This window comes from Typopeltis vanoorti, chromosome 4 (genome assembly GCF_054136105.1).
Source record: "Typopeltis vanoorti isolate ZY-2024b chromosome 4, IOZ_Tvanoo_1.0, whole genome shotgun sequence".
Classification (NCBI taxonomy): domain Eukaryota; kingdom Metazoa; phylum Arthropoda; class Arachnida; order Uropygi; family Thelyphonidae; genus Typopeltis; species Typopeltis vanoorti.
In genome coordinates this window covers 81,129,766-81,151,029 of record NC_143552.1, presented here as the reverse complement: position 1 = coordinate 81,151,029, position 21,264 = coordinate 81,129,766, and the positions used below count along the sequence as shown (strand labels likewise).

The window sequence follows — 21,264 nt, the reverse complement described above, 5'->3', positions numbered from 1 at the left end:
TATTAGATATCAATGTTAATTCATCTTGGAGGTCCTTATCATCTGTTGTAATGCAGACAGCTCTTTTCTTTAGCATGTGTACTATGCTGAGTTTGTGAGAAATGTAGTGTGAGGAGCTGAAATGTAAATAACATCCTGTATTCGTAGATTTCCTGTAGATTGATAGGTTCATAAGGCCATTAACTTGCTTCTTAATTAAGATGTCTAAGAACGGTAGTTGTTTGTCTTTTTCAAGTTCTAGAATAAATTTAATAGAATGGTGAAAGGAGTTGATTTTATTGAGAAAATCAATTAGGTCATCTTTGTTGTGGTTCCATATAATGAAGATATCATCTACACATCTCCATCAAATCATTGGTTTAGGATTTATCAAAAAATCATCAAAATCAACTAATGCCTTTTATTCCCTAATAGGGAGTAGGCAAGGCCTTTATACCCTATCCAGCTTTTGGAGACTATGTGGGCAGTTCAATCTCCAATGGTAGCCAATCAGAGATAGCTGGCCCATGTCTATCACTAATTATAGCAGCCGCCGATGAAGAGGCTGGCAAACAAGTGCCGCCATCTCTTGGTACCTAACCCTAACAAGATATGTCACTGTCTGAAATAATGTGGGTACTACGGTCGATTTTCTTGAGTTTCCGGGAGGAAAAACCCGAGTTTCCGGGAGGAAAAACCCGCTTGCCTGTGCCAGAGATCGACTAACTCGGGAACCGGTCGAAGATAGGCTTAGAAAAAGTTCCTCCAGTCAGCGACTAGACTAGAACCTAGGTCTAACTTCAAGCGGCCAAGCACAGAGGACGCAAGCGCCACTTCCACTGAGCTACACAGGACTTGTTCAGGATTTATTTGAGATAGAATTTTATTTTCGAGATCCTCCATAAATAGGTCAGCACAAGAAGGTGAAAGGGGGGGGGGGGAATATCCATTGCCAGGCCAGTTAATTGTTGGTAAATAGTTTTCTTCTAAGAAAAATAGTTTGAATTTAGGCAATGATTGTACGGTGAGGTTATATATCTTGTGGGAATAAAGTGCCTAAGATTAATCACAATGTTAAACATTTAATTAACTAAATGTACAGATATTTAGGTACACGCATATAGTGAATCTAATTCAGCATAACATTTCACAGTGAGTAATATAAAAATCATCCAACAATGAAAGTACATGGTAAATGGAATCTTTTCTTGTATGCATTCATGTACAATAGCCAGGTTTAAAATGACACTATTAGGATCTAATGAGGTTTATGTGTGTATGAAAGAAAGCTACTTACATATAAGAAGTATAGTTCTTAATAATAATAATAATAATTTCTCAGAGTTTTAGTATGAAGAATCCATCATTAAGATTGAGATTAGAGCAATATAGAAGGACTTCAGCATTTTCTTTAAAAAGAAGTTCATATTTACAAGAATGTCTGGGTAATAATATGGTATCATCGCAGATGATTCTGGCTAGTACTTGGAATCCCATATTTGACTAGACCTGATTTGTTACATTTCTTGGAAACCAATATACAACTAATGTTCAGAGATGTGTTTAGACACACACAGCCAGTTTGTCTGAAACAGAATAACCAGTAATTGCATGAGACTGAATATACTCCAAGTAGCAGTAAAGGTTGAATTTTATCTTTGGAGATGATAAAGTGCTGATAGAATTATTAGGCTTGAATGTGATAGAGATAATAAACTTCTTTAAGATATGAGAGATGCAATCTAATAAAAGAAAGAATGAATATGAAAATGGATATCAGTAAATGTTAAGTCATGCACTTTGGTATGATTAGATATCCAACTTCATATTATATTGGTGGGATTATGCTAGATTATTTTGGCCTGATACTGATCAGGCTAGGGATCTTGGATTGTTAGTAGATAGGAAGTTGAAGTTTAGGGACCATGTAGCAAAGATTGCAAATACAACTCAAAGGATAATTGCAATGCTGAAATGTACTTCAACATGTAAAGATAAGGATGTCATTTTGCTTCTTTACAAGGCCTTGATAAGATCTCAGTTGGACTATTGCATGCAGATCTGGTCTCCTGGTTTCCATTGTGATTCTGATATAGTGGAGAGAGTGCAAAGGAGAGTGTTAAAAATGATATCAGGATTGTGGAAATACTAATTATGAAGACAGGATGAGAATTTGTAGACTGCAGACACTAGCAAACAGGAGAAAGATGGGTGATATGATTGAGACTTAAAAAACTTCTGAAAGGGTCATACAGGATTTCAGTTGATGGAATTTTTCATTTTATGGAGGGTGTAGAAGGGAAGAGGGAGCATCCTTGGAAGCTGAGAATGAATGCTGACAAGAAGGGAGTGAGATTTAGATTTTTCTCTCATAGAGTGGAATGGATTGTCATTGGTTGTTTTGTGTGCAAACAAAGTGAATGAATACAAAAACAAGTATGACAGCTGGTGCATGTAGCATATAGCCTCGCTCAATGAGTCTCTGACTCCGTGGAGGTCTCTCTTAATAATAATAATAATAAATACATTTAATGTAAGGGATCAAGATTCTATGCAAGTCATCTCTTATTATAGATGAAATTGGTTGATAATTTTCTCTATTATTTCAGCATGCATCGTAATCATTTAGAATGGCAATTTCTTTGATAGTGAAAATTTCTTTCTGAAGTAGAATAATGAATAGTTGATATGAGCTCTTGAAAAGAGGCATTTAATAATACCATACTTCCATGAGGAATTATGAACAGAAATGTGATGAATATATCAACTGAAAAGGAAGGTTTGTGATAGACAGATGTTGATAAGGGACCATTTAATTTCTGTACTATACTTAACTTTAGTCAATTAATGTTTAACCATGATTAATATGTTACCCTATTTCAATAATCACTTTCAAATGCTTTCATTTCTAGGATGTGCACTGAATCCAATAAAGCTCCCTCCATGGTGTTTATGGATATCTACGGTTCATTTAACTTTAACTAATCTGAAAATCTTCAACTGAACAAGGAATATAAAACCTCTCCATATACATACACAGAGTTCTATAAAAGAAGAAGACCACAGTCCTTCATAAGAACAGGAAACTCCTTATAAAAAGACTGTATATAGAAAACTGAAGTTTTATTCCACTACTTATACATAATACACTGTCCTAATCTCAGAAGATTGATGAATTATATTTATTCCAAATTTTTTATGCTGAAGATATCTTATGATATACTAGGCACATTTTATGAATAGTTTTTCAGTATAAATAATCTATTATTATTATTCATTAACATGAGCATTTACACATAAATTAAGAAACGAATAGAGGAACTAGTGACAACTAATCAGCATTAGCTATCATCTATATTGATCATTAATATTGTGTGACATTATGCAACTTGGCAAAAGCAAGGGTAGAGAAGATGGAAAACTTCAAGACCTCATACTTTTCACAATGCAAAAAAGTTATAATTCATTTTCTCATAACAGTCAAACTTTTGACAAAACTGGGAAGTTATTTTTTATGTGTAAGCAGCCATGGATAAATTATATCTTGTTTCAGTAGTGACTGTATTCTGAATGCCTGATGTTAAATTGATATTAACAATTAGCTAGAATCAGTCTGAAAATTATGAAAAATGTTATATATGCGAATAAAAACAGTATAAAATGAAGTTTACTTAAGTTAAAGCGTAAGTAAACTTCATTGTACACAGGCCTCTAATTTTGATATGTTTAAAATGAACAATTAAGAGTATATAAACATGCAACTGTACAAGCAACAGTCTGAGAACAGGAAAAATTATGCAACATCCAGCTAAATTATGTAACACTGTCTTAACATTTTATGGTTTGAGCACATTTTGAAGTTAGTCTGTATTGATACCCAGATCACTTTCATTGATATTTCATTAATAACTAAATGCAATTATGATACAATATAAAATGGATAAAATAGGAGACAAGATTTAAAAACCCTGCAAATTTATATATATGAAAAAAAAAAAAAAAAAAAAAAAAAAAAAAAACAAAAAAAACTACATATACAAACCTGATCTAAAATTTCTGACAAAAGTGGGTCAGGTAATTGTGATGATTCTGAAGGTGCAGAACTATCATTACCACAAACTACTGATGGTAATGACAATGGGGATGTAATCTGACCATACTGTCCACATGTATTTGCATTTTGCAAATTAACTGATGGGCTTCTCTCACCAATTAATATTTTATTTGGAAAACCTTGTGAAGGATAAGAGCTTCCCGAAGAAGTTGGCTGTGAAAGAGATATATGCCCACGTGAGTCCGAGTTAACAATTTCTTGTTGTAAAGATGTAACTGAAAGACTGCGTGTATTTCCTTGACTTGGCACATATGCATACTGACTGTTAGAGGAGGAACCAGTACTACTAGTTATAGTGCCAGTACAAGGTGTATGAACCAGCTTTTTTTCCAAATTTTTTGGAAGCCTTTCTTGAGGAAGTTGAGATATAGCATTAGCAATGCTGGTTGGAACTGATGGAGCTGTTCTGGGTATCTGTGACAGCATAGAAGCTAGCATTGGATTTTGCCCAGCAAGATGAGCCTGAAATTATACATATGAAATAGGTATAAGCACACAAATAAATTAAGCAAAATGATAAATAACTAACTTAGAGAACTTGACTAATTTAAAATAAAAATTGAGAATTTTTATTTTAACTGAACAAAGAAGTGAATACAAGATGTTATATTCGAGATAGTGATCATGGAAAAGGAGTAGAAATAGCATTCAACATAAACACTTATATCCTTTCTTTCATGGTTACATGATCAGCATTCATTTATAAAAAAAAAATATGGATAAGACCATCACTAATAATAATGGTAAATATCTGATGAATTTTTGTTCAGGATAAGGACCAGTCATTGCTAACACTATTTTCCAATTAGAAATATGCATAAATTCACAGGAAAGTAAGATAATTACATAAAATGGATTTAACTTATATATTTTTATTAGTATAAAATTTTTCACCCTTGCACGTACATGATATAGAGTGTTGTGGGCTAATTATGTTATGGTTCTAGTAAAAATAATTTTAACAAGAAAAAATAAAAAAATAAAAAATAAAAAAATAAAAAATAAGCTAACGACTTTTTATTCCCATATACGGGGAGTAGATGAGGCCATTTAGCCCTATCTAACTTTCGGAGACTGAGTGGGCAGTTCAATCTCCACTGGCACCAATCAGAGATAGATGGCCCAAGGCTATCACTAATTAAGCAGTACACAGTGAAGAGAGAGGCTCAAATGCGCCGCCATCTTGTGGTCCCTAACCCTAACACGATATATTTAATGTCTGAAATAATGTGGGTTCTACGGTTGATTTTCTTGAGTTTACGGGACGAAAAACCCGCTTGCCTGTGCCAGAGATTGACTAACTCGGGAACTGGTCGAAAAAAGGCTTAGAAAAATTTCCTCTAGTTGCTGACTAGACTCGAAACCAAGTCTTCCTTCGTGCGGCCAAGCGCCGTGGTGTGCAAATGCCACATCCACTGAGCTACACAGGCTCTATTCAATAATAAATTAAGAAATTTGTGAGACTTTTCCACACCTACTGAAAATTTCTAGACATTTAGCCACTTCCCAGATCAAGACTACATGATTACTCTTACCTATTGGCAGCAATGTGGTTCTTTTAGTTACAGACAAACAAATCCTCTGATGCAATTAGCAGATCTAGCACTCTCATAAATTCCATTTCCTTCCTCCCATATATACCCATAGTTGAAGTCCCCCACCCATAATAATTATTTGTCCTCCACTCATTGAGCTTATTTGCCATATTTTTCTCCTGTTGGCCTCTATCTCACATCAGATGGCCTCAAATGCAATGTACTATTTTCACTGACCTTCTGCTTTTTTGTCTGCAGTTCATCGGCTATCATTAACAATACCTCTCGCCCATTTCTTTCCCTCTATCCTCCCTGAAAATACTATACTGTTTACATTCTACCTCACTAACTATATCATCTGTTAGTTCTCACTAATGCCAATAACTTTTGGCCAAGAGGAACTAACCAGTGTCAAAAACTCCTCCCCTTGTGGAATGTTCCTGGCATTAGTGTACATAAAGTGCAAATAACCCTTGGCCCACAGATATCCTTATGCTTTATATTAAGTATCCCATTCTGGTTTGTTATCAGCGGTACTAACTTAGGCATTTTTTGTACATTCTCAGACTCGCTTACTTTACCTCACTAACATCTGTGGACTCGCTCAAAAACTCCCTCCCAATAATAGCTATTTTCCATGTGCCCATCAAATGACTGAGTCATTACTTAAAACAATTAACAGTAGATGAAATTGCTCCATCTCTTATGCAAATCACTTTGATTTTTGGGCCTACTTTTAATTTACCTACACTGCACTACGTCAAAGTTTTAGATTTTAACTGAAGCTTCCTTTTTTTTTTTTTTGTCTAGTTTACTTATCACAGTTATTTTCTTTTATGAAATTCTTTTGCTTTTTACATTTCAATGTTAAATCATTCTTTAAGTTGCCAAAATGTGAATGAGTTATTTAGCAAGCCTTCTCTAATTGCTTGTTAGACAAACAGCCGTTTAAAGTACTTTACGTTAAAGGCAGTACAATTGTACAGGTTTGAATAGTGCCATGGTCTTATTAGTGTTATTTGTAATCTCATGTGTGACAAGTGTGAGCAAATGTCTTAATTTAAGTGTTTCTAACTTTTTCTCTCCCTTCCCCTCCTCCCTCTCTCTTTGGCCTTTAACTGACTGTTAAAATTATATGGTGTAAATGGAATCACATAGAGCTAACTCCAATGACAAACTCATATGAACTGCAGAAATAGCGTGCTATAGAGTACAAAAGTGAATTTCCATTAGAACACTCCCACTGCTTATAGGATTTTTGATGAAGATTTTTCAGTAGTTTGTTAGAGTAATTTAGTTTGTTATAATGGTGCTTGTTATAACTGACTGTACTGAGCAACAGATATGCACTGCCTGAAAAGAAGCCAACGGACACCATAGTGTGAGGAGCAGCCATTGGCTCCACCTCAATAAGATGTAGGACCTACTTTCACTGAAAGGACTGCAGCAATCCAATCTTGGGCATATTTCCACAAGTATACGATAGCAAACAATGGGAATTTTGGACTATTCTTTCTATAGGCATGTAAAGAGATCCTGAATTGTTGTAGGGTGGATAGAACATTCCCACTGTTTATAGGATTTTTGATGAAGATTTTTCAGTAGTTTGTTAAAGTAATTTAGTTTGTTATAATGGTGCTTGCTATGGTCAGAACTGACTGTACTGAGCAACAGATATACACTGCTTTTGAAGAAATCAACAGACACCATAGCATGAGGAGCAAACAGCCATGGGACCAACCTTAATAAGATGTAGAACTTCCTTTCACTGAGATGACTGCAGCAATCCTACAGGGCATGTTTTCCACAAGCATACAATAGCAATCAATGGGAATTCAGGACCATTCTTTCTGTAGGCATGTAAAGATGCCCCAGATTTCTTCAGGGCTCTGTGGAGGCCAGTCAAGTGTGGTGACCTTCATGTCCACAAATCACACAGCCACAGCAGCAGCCATATGACATGGTGCATTGTCTTGGTGAAAGCAACAATGGTCAGTTCCATAGAAACACCACACACACAGTAGATTGTCCAGAATGTTCAGATACCTCTCAGAGTTCAATGTTCATGGCACCACAAACGGAGATCCAAGCCAAATTCAAGAAAAGCAGGACCATACCATCACCATTACATGGTTGGGGTTACACACTCGTAAGACATTCACTGGGCATCTGCCACACCCATTCATCTGCTTGTTAGAAGGTATAGCATGATTCGTCACTCCATAACACAGCTTTCCAAGCTTCCACATCCCACTGTACACACTGTTTGCACCACTGAAGATGAAACTGCATGTTGGTATGGGTAATGTGAGGTCTGCATGTTGTGGTCTTACCATAAAAACCCATGTTGTGAGCCTTGGTTCTGAATGTTTTTGTGCAGATTCATGTTCCAGTCAATGCCCAGAACTCCACATTGAACATAATAAGCCAAAAGGCTATTTTACCGGCGACATAAGTTAAGTTTAAAGGGAGATGGTAAATCCCGTTTTATTTTATAGCCGGGTATGAAACTCAGATCAAAATCCATCGAATCCATAGAGTTTCATGCCGAAAAAACTATCGGCGAGCCCAAGTGTAAGTGATCACTTGAGTAGTACAACACCAGGGCAACTCCAAGCAAAGGTGGAGCAAGCTCCATCACTAACCTTAATATTCTCTTATAATGTAAAACACAGCTCCTAAGAGATGTATATATACTGTTTTACATTATGAGTAGAGGTCACTACCCAGGGTTTCAACCTTTTTTGAGGTCTCATCAGTGAGTAGGTAGACCTGGAATATCAAGGTTTTAAGTGAACCGAACTTACATATACCTCTACTATAGAATTGCTGAACTGGTGTACTCCTATATTGTTATTATTACTATAATAAGCCAAAAGGCTATTTTACCAGCGACATAAGTTAAGTTTAAAGGGACATGGTAAATCCCGTTTTGCTTGGAGTTGCCCTGGTGTTGTACTACCCAAGTGATCACTTATACTTGGGCTCACCAATAGTTTTTTTGGCATGAAACTCTATGGATTCAATGGATTTCGATCCGAGTTTCATACCCGGATTGAAATCGGGATTTACCATCTCCCTTTAAACTCCACATTGAACATGTTGGCACCCTATGGTCACTCACATTTAGTGAGTGTGGTGGGTCGTCCACTGTGGGTAGCAATTGCAGTCGACTCCCCATGCTTCTATCTCAGTATGGTATTACTGTCTATTGACCTGGGAGGGCCCAGTTTGCCAAACAGATAGGTCTGCAACATAACATCCTATCACCTCTTTCGAACTCCCTCAGTTCCCTTCTCACAGCAATTTCACTGAACTCAGTTGCACTGACTTGAGAGCATCAGCAGAGGGTGTAGTGTGATTCGTCACTTCATAATACAGCTTTCCAAGTTTCCATGCCCCCACTGTACACACTCTTGTTGGATCTTGAATGAAAGGATTTCCTTGGAAAATTAATTTTGTTTCAAGATCCAACAAATTTAACTAAAACAACAATGAAAATGCATGTAAATAAGTGAAGATACCAATTTTGTTTAAAGAATTATACTAATACAAATTTTGTAATATTAATTAAAGGTGGAGGATGTCATTTATTTGTAAAAAGATTATAATGTAAGAAGTTTCTCTATAAGATATATGTTAGAGCATAATAACGAAGGATCAAAGTCCATTAACGACAACTTCGAATGAATTGTACAGACGACGGCAAATTGCTTACGTGCGAACGGCACACGCACAGTGTTTTCTGGGAAGACGCGGCACGTGTACAAAGTATTCCAGGAAGATAGGAATGAAAATAGGAGCCAGGCACAAAAAAGAAAGCATTGGGCAGAAAGTTTTGGGTGAAAGAGGGTGCTAGAGATACGAGATATAAAACGTGTTCCCCCCCCCCCCATAGATCATTACTATGAGTAATGATCTATAGAATTATCAATGTGAATGTTTTAAGAATATGTGTAAGATAGTAAACATATTTAAAGGATGCTAGCTAGAATTTTGTGTAGTGAAATGAGCCTATTCTTATGATATGTGAATTACAGTTGTTATGTCTAATCTTATAACTTGGGATAACTCTATTCCTATTGAGTGTTTTTTATTGTAAATGCGTAATCTTTGGAATCTAATAAATGTAGCTTGATTATCTTAACCTGTTTTGTGCCTTGATTTGAATCCAATGCACAGCTTGCTAACATTTGAATCTGAGCGGGAGTGAAGTATTTTAAGAGAGATAGATAAGATTGAGATAAAGAATAACTAACAGATTGATTTACTTAGTATATTTTCTGAGGGTTACTCCTTGGTTAAGAGGAATTTCTGACCTAGGGATCTGGTTGGTGCAGCTTGATCAAATAAATATTGCCAGAACCTGAATAGGAGTGACTCTAGACCGTTACTGCTGAGGATCGGACTCTATTCAGAAGTCTACCCTTTGTCAATTTATTTAATATACTTAATCTTTCTAAGAATCGGCCAAATTGTGTGGATAGATTTAACTGTGAATGAGATAAGTGATATAAGTAGGCGAACACAATAAAGAATAAATTAAAGAAATGTCATGACATAACACTCACTGCACTACTGAAGGTGGTGCAAAGATATACTGGTAACATGGAACAATGAACCTTGCCCAAAGGGGGTGTCTGTTGACTTCTTTACAAACAGTGTATATACTTCAGATGTAAGTCATCAGCCTGGAGTTGTTTCAAGGTTAAAGCTACAGAGCTGGGAAGAAAGAACTATACAGTCTATAATGAAAGTAGAGAGAATCTACAAGGGTTTTGATTGACTAGCCAATCCCAATCTTCACTTCTAAAAGATGAACTAGTAATTTGGGAGATTAGCTGACCAAACTGCATTCTATCTTGGCTAAAACCAAAAAATGTACTAGTGGGTATACTTGAAATATTTTAAGCATTTTTACAACTTATAACTACGTTCCAACAAAACAGTAATATATTTTTATTATTTTATTCTAATAAAAAATCTAAACATACAACTGATGATATCAAATGCAAAAAAAAAAAAAAAAAATATATATATATATATATATATATATATATTGAAAACAAATGCTTACATGTGGCAAAGGTTGACTGGATCGTTTTCGTGCTGAATCTTCACCACTTGAGTCAGATGATTTTCTCTTTGTTACGGAATTAATCACCTCAGCTACAGAAACTGGTAGTTCAGTTGTTGCAGCATGGCTTGGTCCTAGACCTAACTGTTTTAAGAAGGAGTCATTAGACTGCTGTCTTTCAAGGGGAACACCATCTCCTGGTACTCCAGAGTTTTCACTCTATTCATAAAAACCAATCAGATAAAGTTTCTTATTTTTCAAAGTTATGTGATAAATCTCAGTGCTGTACCCGATATTTATTTATTATCAGAATAATAATTAGTTTTTTTTTTTTTTGGAAAAAAAAAAAAAGCAGGGGAAAGATTTACAATGAGCTGGATAAGATACCAATTTCAAAGCCTAAAGCAACAATAATAATAACTATAAAATAATAAAGATGAGAAACATTTAAACAGAACAGCTTAAAAATTATGTAAATACTAGAAACTGTATTGGGCCTTTCTACTGACATGAGTGACAAAAAATTAGACTAATTAAACAAGATGCCAGCTGGATTGACAAAATATTGGCCTAAAAATGTCAACTTTTCTGAAGCTCATATGGCTTCTAATGAATCAAGTAAGAAGCTAGTCTAAGCTAGTCTAAGGTCAAAATAAAGCTTCTATCTCCATAGAAAGCAGAGCCCTCATTCTGACCTAAGACTAGTTACATTAGAGTTGAATCAGTCTTTCTCAAGTAACAAAAAATCACTAGAAACTCATCATCATCAATTTCTTGATATGTATCCTCAAGGGTGGGGGGGGGTGTCATACTACTATGACTGCACTACACGATTAAGTTTTAATTATTATTAATCTCCTATCCACAATCCACAAACCATTTATACAAGTAGGAAGGCTTATTTGTTGCAGTTCATGTTGAGTTTTTTTTTTTTTTTTAATGATTTTAATTCACAACACAAGACAGTTACATTAGAGTTGAATCAGTCTTTCTCAAGTAACAAGAAATCACTAGAAACTCATCATCATCATCATCATCAATTTCTTGATATGTCTCCTCAGGGGGGAGGTGTCATACTACTATGACAGCACTACACGATTAAGTTTACATTATTATTAATCTCCTATCCACAATCCATTTATACAAGTAGGAAGGCTTATTTGTTGCAGTTCATGTTGAGTTTTTTTTTTTTTTAATGATTTTAATTCACAACACAAGACAATAATAAGAAAATAAATAATATATTTATTTACTTAGTTACTGATTTTATAACAGGTATCTTCAGAACACTGAATATACCTGTTATACTTCAGAACAGTTTGTCACAGTTCACAAATAGCAACAATTAGTTAAGTGGGAACAGTTTAAAACTATGGAAGGATACCTTATATTAAAGATGTGACAGAGGCATATGGCATTGTTGAGCTTCTGAGTGACCGCTTTGCAAGGATATATCATCCAAATGAAGATATTGCTATGGCAGGGGGTGACAGAGAGACTGATGTGAGAACAGAGTTTGAAGAATTGAAGGTGCTTAGTGTATTGCAGAATCTGAATGCAAACAACACAGGAGGAATGGATGGGACATCAGCTCATGTTTTATGAGAATGTGCAGAGCAACTGGTGATGGCTTTGACTAGGCTGTTTAAGTCTCAGCTCTGGCAAAGTCCAAAGAGAGTGGAAAGAGGGCAAAATGATAATATCAATAATAATAATTATTATTATTTATATGAATATGCCACGGAGTAAAAAGACATTACAGGAGACCAGCACTATCCATTAACATGATACCGAGGTAGAGTTGCCACTGTAGTTATGGTTAAATCTAATGGTATTACCAGATTCAACACACTCAAACCCTTGGTCCCCACCACAATGTGCATTTTTAAATAATTATTCCTTAGTAACTGCATAGATTTCATTTCCATTATGCCATGTGCCCTTTTCTCCTTCTCATCTATATTCCCATAGTTGAAGTCTCCTATCATAATTGCTTGGCTTGCACTCATTGTGCTAATTTGCTGAGCATGTCATCCACATGCCTTACAAAATGTCATCACCCATTCAGATTCATAACCTGGGAAACGGTATTCAGCTCTTCAGAATTGTTCCTATACTCACACTCATCTATCCTGAAGATGGCTATTTCCTCACAGTCATTCCTGCATCCACATTTATTTGTCCCAGGGGTGGATAGATACATGCTTCATTGCTTCACCCCCCCCTTTCATCTTTTGCATAAAGGAGGATCTTAGTAGAAAATTATAGACTAATCAGTATCTCAAAAATAGTGGTAAAAGTAATTGAAAAGTTGGCTATAAAGAGCATTCATGAATGGATAAGAATATGATACTATATGAGAGACAGCATGACTTTGTGAAGGGTCAGTCTTGTCTTAGTAATCTATTAACTTTTTATACGAGAGTGACTGCTGAGTTGGATAAAGGGGAATGGCTATAAGATGATACCACTAAATTATGCAAAGGCACTTGACAGGATAACCACATGGAACTCTGTTACACAAACTGCAACAAATGGGGATGAATATAGTTATAGCTATAGTTAGTATAAAGTGTCAGGACAGCAGTGGGGCCTAAGGGTTTTTTTGCACTCTGTGTACACTAATACCAGGAGCATTTCAGAACAAGGAGCAGGAGTTTTTGGTATTGGATAGTTCATCCTAACTAATGATTATTGGGATTAGTGAGACTCAGTTAACAAAGTCTCACTAATTCCAATAACCATAGCTAGTGCGACAGAATGTTAAGGATATAGTATGTTCAGGGAGGATATAGAGAAAAGAATGGGGAGAGACGAGTATTATTGATGATAGCCAATGGATTGCAATCAAAGAGAGTAGAAGTTCAACTGCAGGCCAGTGAAAATAGCACATTTGGAGCCAGCAAAACAAAATATACAGTTGGATGCTTCTATAGAGACCAAATATAAATGATGATGGGGATAGTATGCACTAGGCAGATAAGCTCAATGAGTAGAGGGCAGGTAATTATTATGGGGGGGGGGGCTGCAACTATGGGAACATACACTATACAGAGGAGATGGCACAATCAATTACTAATGAATAATTACCTGGGGCAGCATATGATGGAATGTACTAGGGGATTGAGCGTGCTAGATATAGTAATTGCATCAGAGAATTTGTTTCTAATAACCAATATAACCATATTGCCACCAGCAGGCAAGAGTGATTATACAGTCTTGATCTGGGAGGTGGCTAAATGTGTGGAATTTTCAGTTAAGAGGTATATGTGTAATTACATGGCTGAGAGGTATGACAAACTCAGGAGATTGCTTGGATCATTGCCACCATGGCATGTGAAACTGCGAGGGCTGGATGTCGATAGTGTATGAGAAGTGGTGAAGGAGTGTTGAGGGAAGTAATAGCAGATTGTATACTTAAGAGTCAAGAGAATAAATCAATTGGGAATTAAATGGATGAAAACCATCATTAAACTGAAGCTATAATAAAAGAAAAATTTATGGAGGGAATTCAATGAGAAAGATAACCAGTACAAAGCACAGGCCAGAAAGGTAACTAGTGTGGTAAGAAAAGCAAAAGGAGAATATGAAAGGTGCAGGCCAAAGATAATCCAAAGAGTTTTTTCAGTATGTTGAAAGTAAAAGGAAGACTGTTCATGGCAGAATGATTTCAATGAATGCCAGTGGTAGGGAGGTAAATGAATCAGGTGAAATAGTAGAATTACTAAGCAAACACTTTGCAAGAGTATATCATCCAAGTAGATATTGCAGTAACAAGAGAGGCAAAGGCTTATTATGGAAATTGAGGTAAATGAACTGAAGGTGCATAGCATATTACAGAATCTTGATGTGAATCAACGTTAAGGGATTAGATGGTACACTAGCTCGAGTTTTGTGAGGTGCTAGGGAATTAGCAGTGCCTTTGGCCATTGTTTAAACTAAGTCTTGGCTCTGGGTTAGTCTCAAGGGGATGGAAAGAGGAGAAAATAATTCGATTGTGTAAAGGAGGCTCCAAGACTGATGTAGCAAATTATTGACTGATCAGCATTTCAGGAGTTGTTTGTCAAAGTACTGGAGAAGTTGGTCAAAAGCAAAATACAGAGATGGATAGATGGACATGGGATATTATATGGGGGGGACAACATGGTTTTATGAAGGGTAGGTCATGCTCACAGTGACAGCTGAGTTGGATAAAGGTAATGGGTTTATAATGACACTACTGGACTTCGCAGAAGCTTCTGACAGGATATCGGGTGGAATTCTAATCAATAAATTGCAGCAGCACATGGGGATTGATATAAAGTTGGTGAAGTGGATAAGAGGGTGGTTGTTGAGGGAGAGATATCAGTGAGTAGTTTATTCAAGAGCAGAGTCCAGTAGAATGCCTGTGACTAGTGGCATGCCACGGGAGCTCTGTTCTTGGACTGCTACTATTTAATGTTCATTAACGATATAGGAAAGGATCTGAGAGGAACTATTCGGTTGTTTGTCAATGATGCAAAATTGGGTAGGGCAATAGTTAATACAAATGATGGTACAAGCTTATTAGAACTCTTTATAAAGCCTTGATAAGATCCCATCTTGACTACTGCATGCAGATCAAGTCACATGGGTTTCTTGGGGAGAGGGTCTAGAGGTAAGTGACCAAGATAGTATCAGGTCTATGGAATGAATCTTATGAGGATAGATTGAAAATTTGTGGATTACAGAAATTGGTTGACAGGTGGAAGAGGGGTGACATGATTGAGCCACACAAATTACTGAAGGGTTTTACAAGATTAATACAAAGGAAAATTTTCAGAACAGGACTGGTGGCGAGAGAACTAAGGACCATTCTTAGAAACTGAGCAAGAGTGTAGTTAGCAGGTGCATCAAGAGGGATAGATTTTTTTTTTTCTTGGAAAGTGGAGAATGAATGGTGGAATATGTTGCCTGAGTCATTCACAGTCATGTGGGTACCATGACTGTGAATGAGTTCAAAGCAAAGTATGATAGATACTGTGCAAATGTTGGATAGTGCTTGGCATGATGTTCAGTGCCTCTCTCACTAGGAAGGATAGGGAGCCTTATTATTATGGGTCACTCAATGAGTTTAAGAACTCTATGGAGTGGCCCATAATAATAATAACGTGAATCTGGTGTTATGGATACAAGGGTGGTTGATGGGCAGATATCAAAAAGTAGCATATGGAGGAGCAGAATCCAGGATAAATCAGGTGGCTAGCTAGTGGTGCATCACATCGCTCTGTGTGTGTGGACTACTGCTACTTAATTTGTACATACATAAACAATACAGGAAATAATTTGAAGGGAGATATTTAGTTTGTTTTCTGATTATGCAAAGTTGGGTACACTGACAGCATAGGCAAAACATAATGGATGTCAATTTAATGTAGAAAGTGCAATGGGATGCATTTTGGTATACAAAGATTACAAGCTGTGTACCACACTGAGGGAATGTATTCCAGGAAGTTGATGAAGCCAGGGATTTTGGACAGCAGTAGATAGAAAGGTGAGGGTTAGAGGATATATTGCTAGAGTACCTAGGGGTAGCTCACATGATTACTTGGTTACTGAAGAATAAACAAACAAACAGAGATAAGGGAGAATTATCATTCCTCTTTATAAAATTTTGATACAAACACATCTGGATTACTGTGCTCAGGTCTAGTCACCTGGATTTCTTGGGGAGAAGGAAGCAGTGGAGAGAATCCAGAGCTGAGTGACCAAGATAGTGAGTGGTCTGTGGAATGCTCCCTATGAGGACAGACTGAGGGTTTGTGGGTTGCAAAAGTTGATAAGTGAAAAAGGGTGGATATGACAGAAACACTGAAGTTACTTAAAGGATTTTATGGAATTAATACAATGGAAATATTTCAGCACTTGGCTATCGGGCTCAGTACAAGAGATCATTCCTGGAAATTGGGCAAGGGTGTGAGAACGAGATGTTTTACTTAGGACTTTATAGCGGTGCCTGTGCAATAATATTCATTATTTGTAAAATTTTCCCTCAGGGGTTTAACTTTAGTGAGTATGGGATTGGCAAATGTACCTGATACTGGACCATGCCTTACTTCATGTTACATACATCTGTTATACCATATTAACTGTAGCCTGTCCCTTCCCTCCCAATGCTATTAGCGTATTTGAGGGCTAAGGGTGAATCTGTCCTCCTTTGCTATTTCATTTCATTTTATGCATTGGGAGTCTGCCTCACCTAACAGGTAGAAGTCCCAACCCACCTGGCCAACATGGGATGAATTTGGGATCAAAACTTCCTAGATCTGTGGAAAGGGCCTTGGCAACCCTATCATTTTTCATTTTCTTGCAGTGACTTTGCTCCAAAATGCTAATATGGTTGTGCCTTATAATACATCTCATGCAGCATCGGTTGTCAAGCAGAATAATCAGAGCCACATTCAGGGCTTATATTACAGTCTCGAACAAAAGTCGGTGATATTCTGAACAAGGAATATGGAAGGTATAGGATTAATCTTAAAGGATAATTTTACATAGGCACATGGAATGTACCAGGTCTACAGATGGGTAGTCTTGATATTGTCTGTAAACAGATGGAGAGGTATAAAATTGACATCATGGGAATTACAGAGACCAGATGGAAAGGAGAAGGTCACTTCAAAAGAGAGAATGATAGGCTAGCTGTGATTCTGAAGACAGTTATGGCAAAAATCCTTCTTGGTTATAATCCCGTTAATAACAGGATTATTAGACTTAAGGCTCATTCTACGTGTGATAGTTGATGCACCCCACACAGACAGGCCTGATGAAGAGAGGAGGAATTCTATGAAAATTTACAGATTGTTTTGCACTGCCTACCAAGGAGAGATGTACTTTACATCTTAGGGGACTTTAATGCAAAAGTGGGAAAGAGTATGAGAGTTAGGCCAGAGTGTGGCATGTATCTCGGTGAACGTAATGCCCATGGTAGAAAACTGTTGGAATTTGCCCATGCTAACAGATCAGTTATTACCAATACCTGCTTCCAGAAACACCCACAACAGACCTATACTTGAACATCTTGATTGATTACATTCTGGCTCTCCAATGGTGAAAGACAAGCATCTTAGATGTGCATACTTGTCCGAGCAGACTGTTATACAGACCATCAGCTAGAAGAACCAAAGTAAGACTAAGAGTGAAACCTTCCAAGTCAGGCATGTTCCACAAGACTGGATGTCAGAGTAATTCTTAGTGGGGTTCACAGAAGAAATATCAGCTCATTTGGATGATTTTTTGGAGACTAGTGTGGAGAACTGACTGGAAATGCTTTGGAAAGGAGTCAAGGTTATAATACAGGATACAGCCAAGAAGTATCTTGACCCAATAAGGCCAAGAGCGACCATATATATCAGATTCAACATGGGATCTAATTGAAGGAAGGAGAGTGGAAAAACAAAAAGACACAGGGACTGAAGAATATAAGATATTACATACAGATGTCAAAAGAGCCATCAAGCAGGACAAGGAAAAGTTTTATACTAATAAATGTGAACAGATAGAGAAGAGATAGTAATGCAGGATCTACATATAAATAGAATTTATATGTCAAATGTGTTGTATAATTTAATTCTTTGTAAAATTAAAAAAGATCATGCAGTTTGTCCAGGTCTGATATCTGCCTGAGTGTATATGTCACAAACAGATGAGTAAATATTTCATTCCTCTCTCATGTGAAGTGCAGGCATCTACCAGAATATGAAATTGTGAGATGCGATGTTGCATTTTAAGCTTATAGCTGGGTCATCAATCCTCAGAAAATAAGAATGTATAAGATGACTGTGGCCTATCCCTTCCTCTCTTCTGTTTCTACATTGACTATTGACTAGACTGTTAATGCTTAATTTCAGTTTAATATCTCATGCAATTTGTTTGTCAGTGATTCCTGCCATGATGACAACGACTGGGCAGTAGCTTTGATCTTATAAGCTGTCTGTAATCTGTATGTGGTACATACAGATTATAGTATTTCAAAAAAAGTAGTAGTTGATCTAGCAGTTTCATTTTCAGGCTCATTTCCTTAAATGAAATGTGGTTGGGAATCCAGAACAACCGAACATCAAAATTAAAGGTACAGCAGCTTTAAAACTTCAAAAAGCACTGGATGGGGATTATACCATAAGTCTGTATAAATTACACATTTTTGGAAGTGGTTTTCTTTTATATGCAGAAGTGCAAGTTGAATGGCATGCAACTCTGCTGTATAACTACTGCAATCAAGTGAGATCAGGCTGGAGATAGGAATGTCAGAAAACACAGCCACACAGTCGATAGAGGTCTCAGATCTTGAAAACACATCAGTACAGATGAGCAAGAAATCAGACAGGGCCGTTCTGTGTGCATTAAATAATTGCAGGTAGAGAGATGATGTAGTATGAGACTTCTGTGGTTGACAAAGTAACAAGTTGCAGAAAGGAGTGCAAACCTACCATGGAGAAATGCTGTTATGTTTGGTGCAGGTAATAGTATCAATATTCATGCCAACAGCTTCCATAATCTCTTCAACATGCAGACCAGACAGATATATGGAAAAACTTATGTATGTGATATTGAGCCTCCCAATGTAGAGAAAAGAAATTAGTATACATAGGACACTTTGGAATAAACTATTTTAGGGCATAGGTAAGAGAGAACTGTTTCCATCTGAATGATAGAGCCGGTTCATTTACTTAAACATAAAGGCTTTCAGTAGGCGATTATGGGAAAGGCACTAGTAGCTATCCGTATACCTTGATGATAGATGGGACCAACCATTGCAGGCTATTCTGCCTTGTAGAACCATACACTCGAGACCCATAATCCAGCTTTGAACACTAAGCACATGATAAAGACAAAGTAATGAACATCGATCCAAATCCTTTAGAAGATCGAGTACCAAGAGATTCAATGTACTCTTTTCCAGTATTATTCCAGTAGCATCAGACACCAAGAACTTGGTGTCTGATGCTACTCGAATAATACTCTGCCCCATTCTTAACTCAGATTATGAGTCTAGGATACGTTTTCAGCAAAAGTGTACACAGACAATTTTTTCTGCTGAAAACCTGAACCAACTACTAAGAGCCGACAGAGAGACAAGTTAATTGCTTGCTGAAGTTTTCTTTCAATTGCTCTCGTGTTATGAGAGTAACAGTAAACTGTGAAGTCAACATATAGAGCATTGCCTACAGTGGGAGGAAGCTGTTCAGCGATTCATTTAACTTTTAGCAAAAAAGCATCACACTTATGATAGAGCCTCGGGGAACATGCTTTTCTTGATATGACCATGATAGCATACTAAACACTCTGACTTGGAAGACTCGACTAAACAGAAAGCTTTTAATAAATACAGGATGTGTCCTCTGAGACCTAACTTATAGAGGTCTTTCAATATGCCATAACTCCAGGCTGTGTCATAAGCTTTTTCCATATCAAAGGACACTGAAACCAGATGTTCTTGTTTTAGGAATGCATCTCTTATATAAGTATCTAAATAGACCAAATGGTCCACAAAAGCCACATTGTTTATAGGAGAGATCATTACTTTCTAAATACCAGAGAAGTCTGGCATTAACAATTTTCTCTAATATCTTACAAAGACAGCTGGTTAGAGCAGTAATGACAACTGACTTATGTCAAGAATCTGAAAACTATCAGTACTTGGATGGTACCTTGTTAGGGCCTCTGAAAACTGTTGAGGATGAAGAATATATGCTCAAGGTTTTTTATTTTATTTTTTATTTTTTAATTATTATTATTGTTGTTCGGCTCTAGAGTTACCCACCCACCACATTGCCACACATGGATGCCCACTGATTGCACCAGGGAGCAGAATGCCAGGGCTACCCTAGACGTTATACCAGCATCACAACCTGCCTTGGGTCCCAACCCCAGACCATGGGTTAAGAAACTTACTGCAACACTGTTGACCTAGAAGGAAAGCAAGCTAACTGAATGATCCTGATTGGGCCATCTGGGACCATCCATATTGCCATAGCAGGGGGCCAAAATGGTGCAAAACTACCAGGATCCCTTCTTTCCATATGTCCATGAGTCACACCACACAGCAAACATAGATGGATCCCAGTGATGGTGGTCTGGATAGTGTAAACGAAAATCCTAAAATTTCCATTTTAGGGTTTGTTTTCATATGGATAATGATGTCTTCAACTCTTGTCATTCCCCTTATCCATGTATTTCATTTCTTGTCCCTTCTTGTAATTTCCATTATATGGTCTCCAGCCTTTGGATGTCTCTCTTGGTAAGCGCCCACATCTCTAATCCATAAGTAAGAATTGGCAAGATGCTCCTAAAGACATTTCTCTCTTCATTCTACCATCATTTGTAATCTTTCGACCAGTGCAGATGTAGTTATTCACATTTTACAGCATTACATCCTCAACATATATATCTGATTTATCTGTGAAGTTGTTGTTGTACATTACTTTAGTCTTCTCCAAGTTCATCTTCAGTCCCACTTCTTTACCTCTATGTACTAATTCCAAAATCATGTTTTATAATTCAGGTGAAATATTGGCAAAAATGTCATTAGCAAAACATAG

The 21,264-nt window shown here is 36.8% G+C and overlaps 1 protein-coding gene across 1 annotated transcript in view; it reads right to left on the bottom strand.

Moving 5' to 3' along the window:
* Window positions 1–21,264, bottom strand: part of LOC150107444 (uncharacterized) — a 526,289-nt gene that overhangs the window by 60,646 nt on the left and 444,379 nt on the right. Inside the window, exons 14-15 of the mRNA XM_090392100.1 lie at window positions 10,706–10,924; window positions 4,022–4,555 (exon numbers count right to left, since the gene is read on the bottom strand). Of these exons, the coding sequence (XP_090248226.1) occupies window positions 4,022–4,555; window positions 10,706–10,924 (753 nt within the window). The remainder of the gene's footprint in view (window positions 1–4,021; window positions 4,556–10,705; window positions 10,925–21,264) is intronic.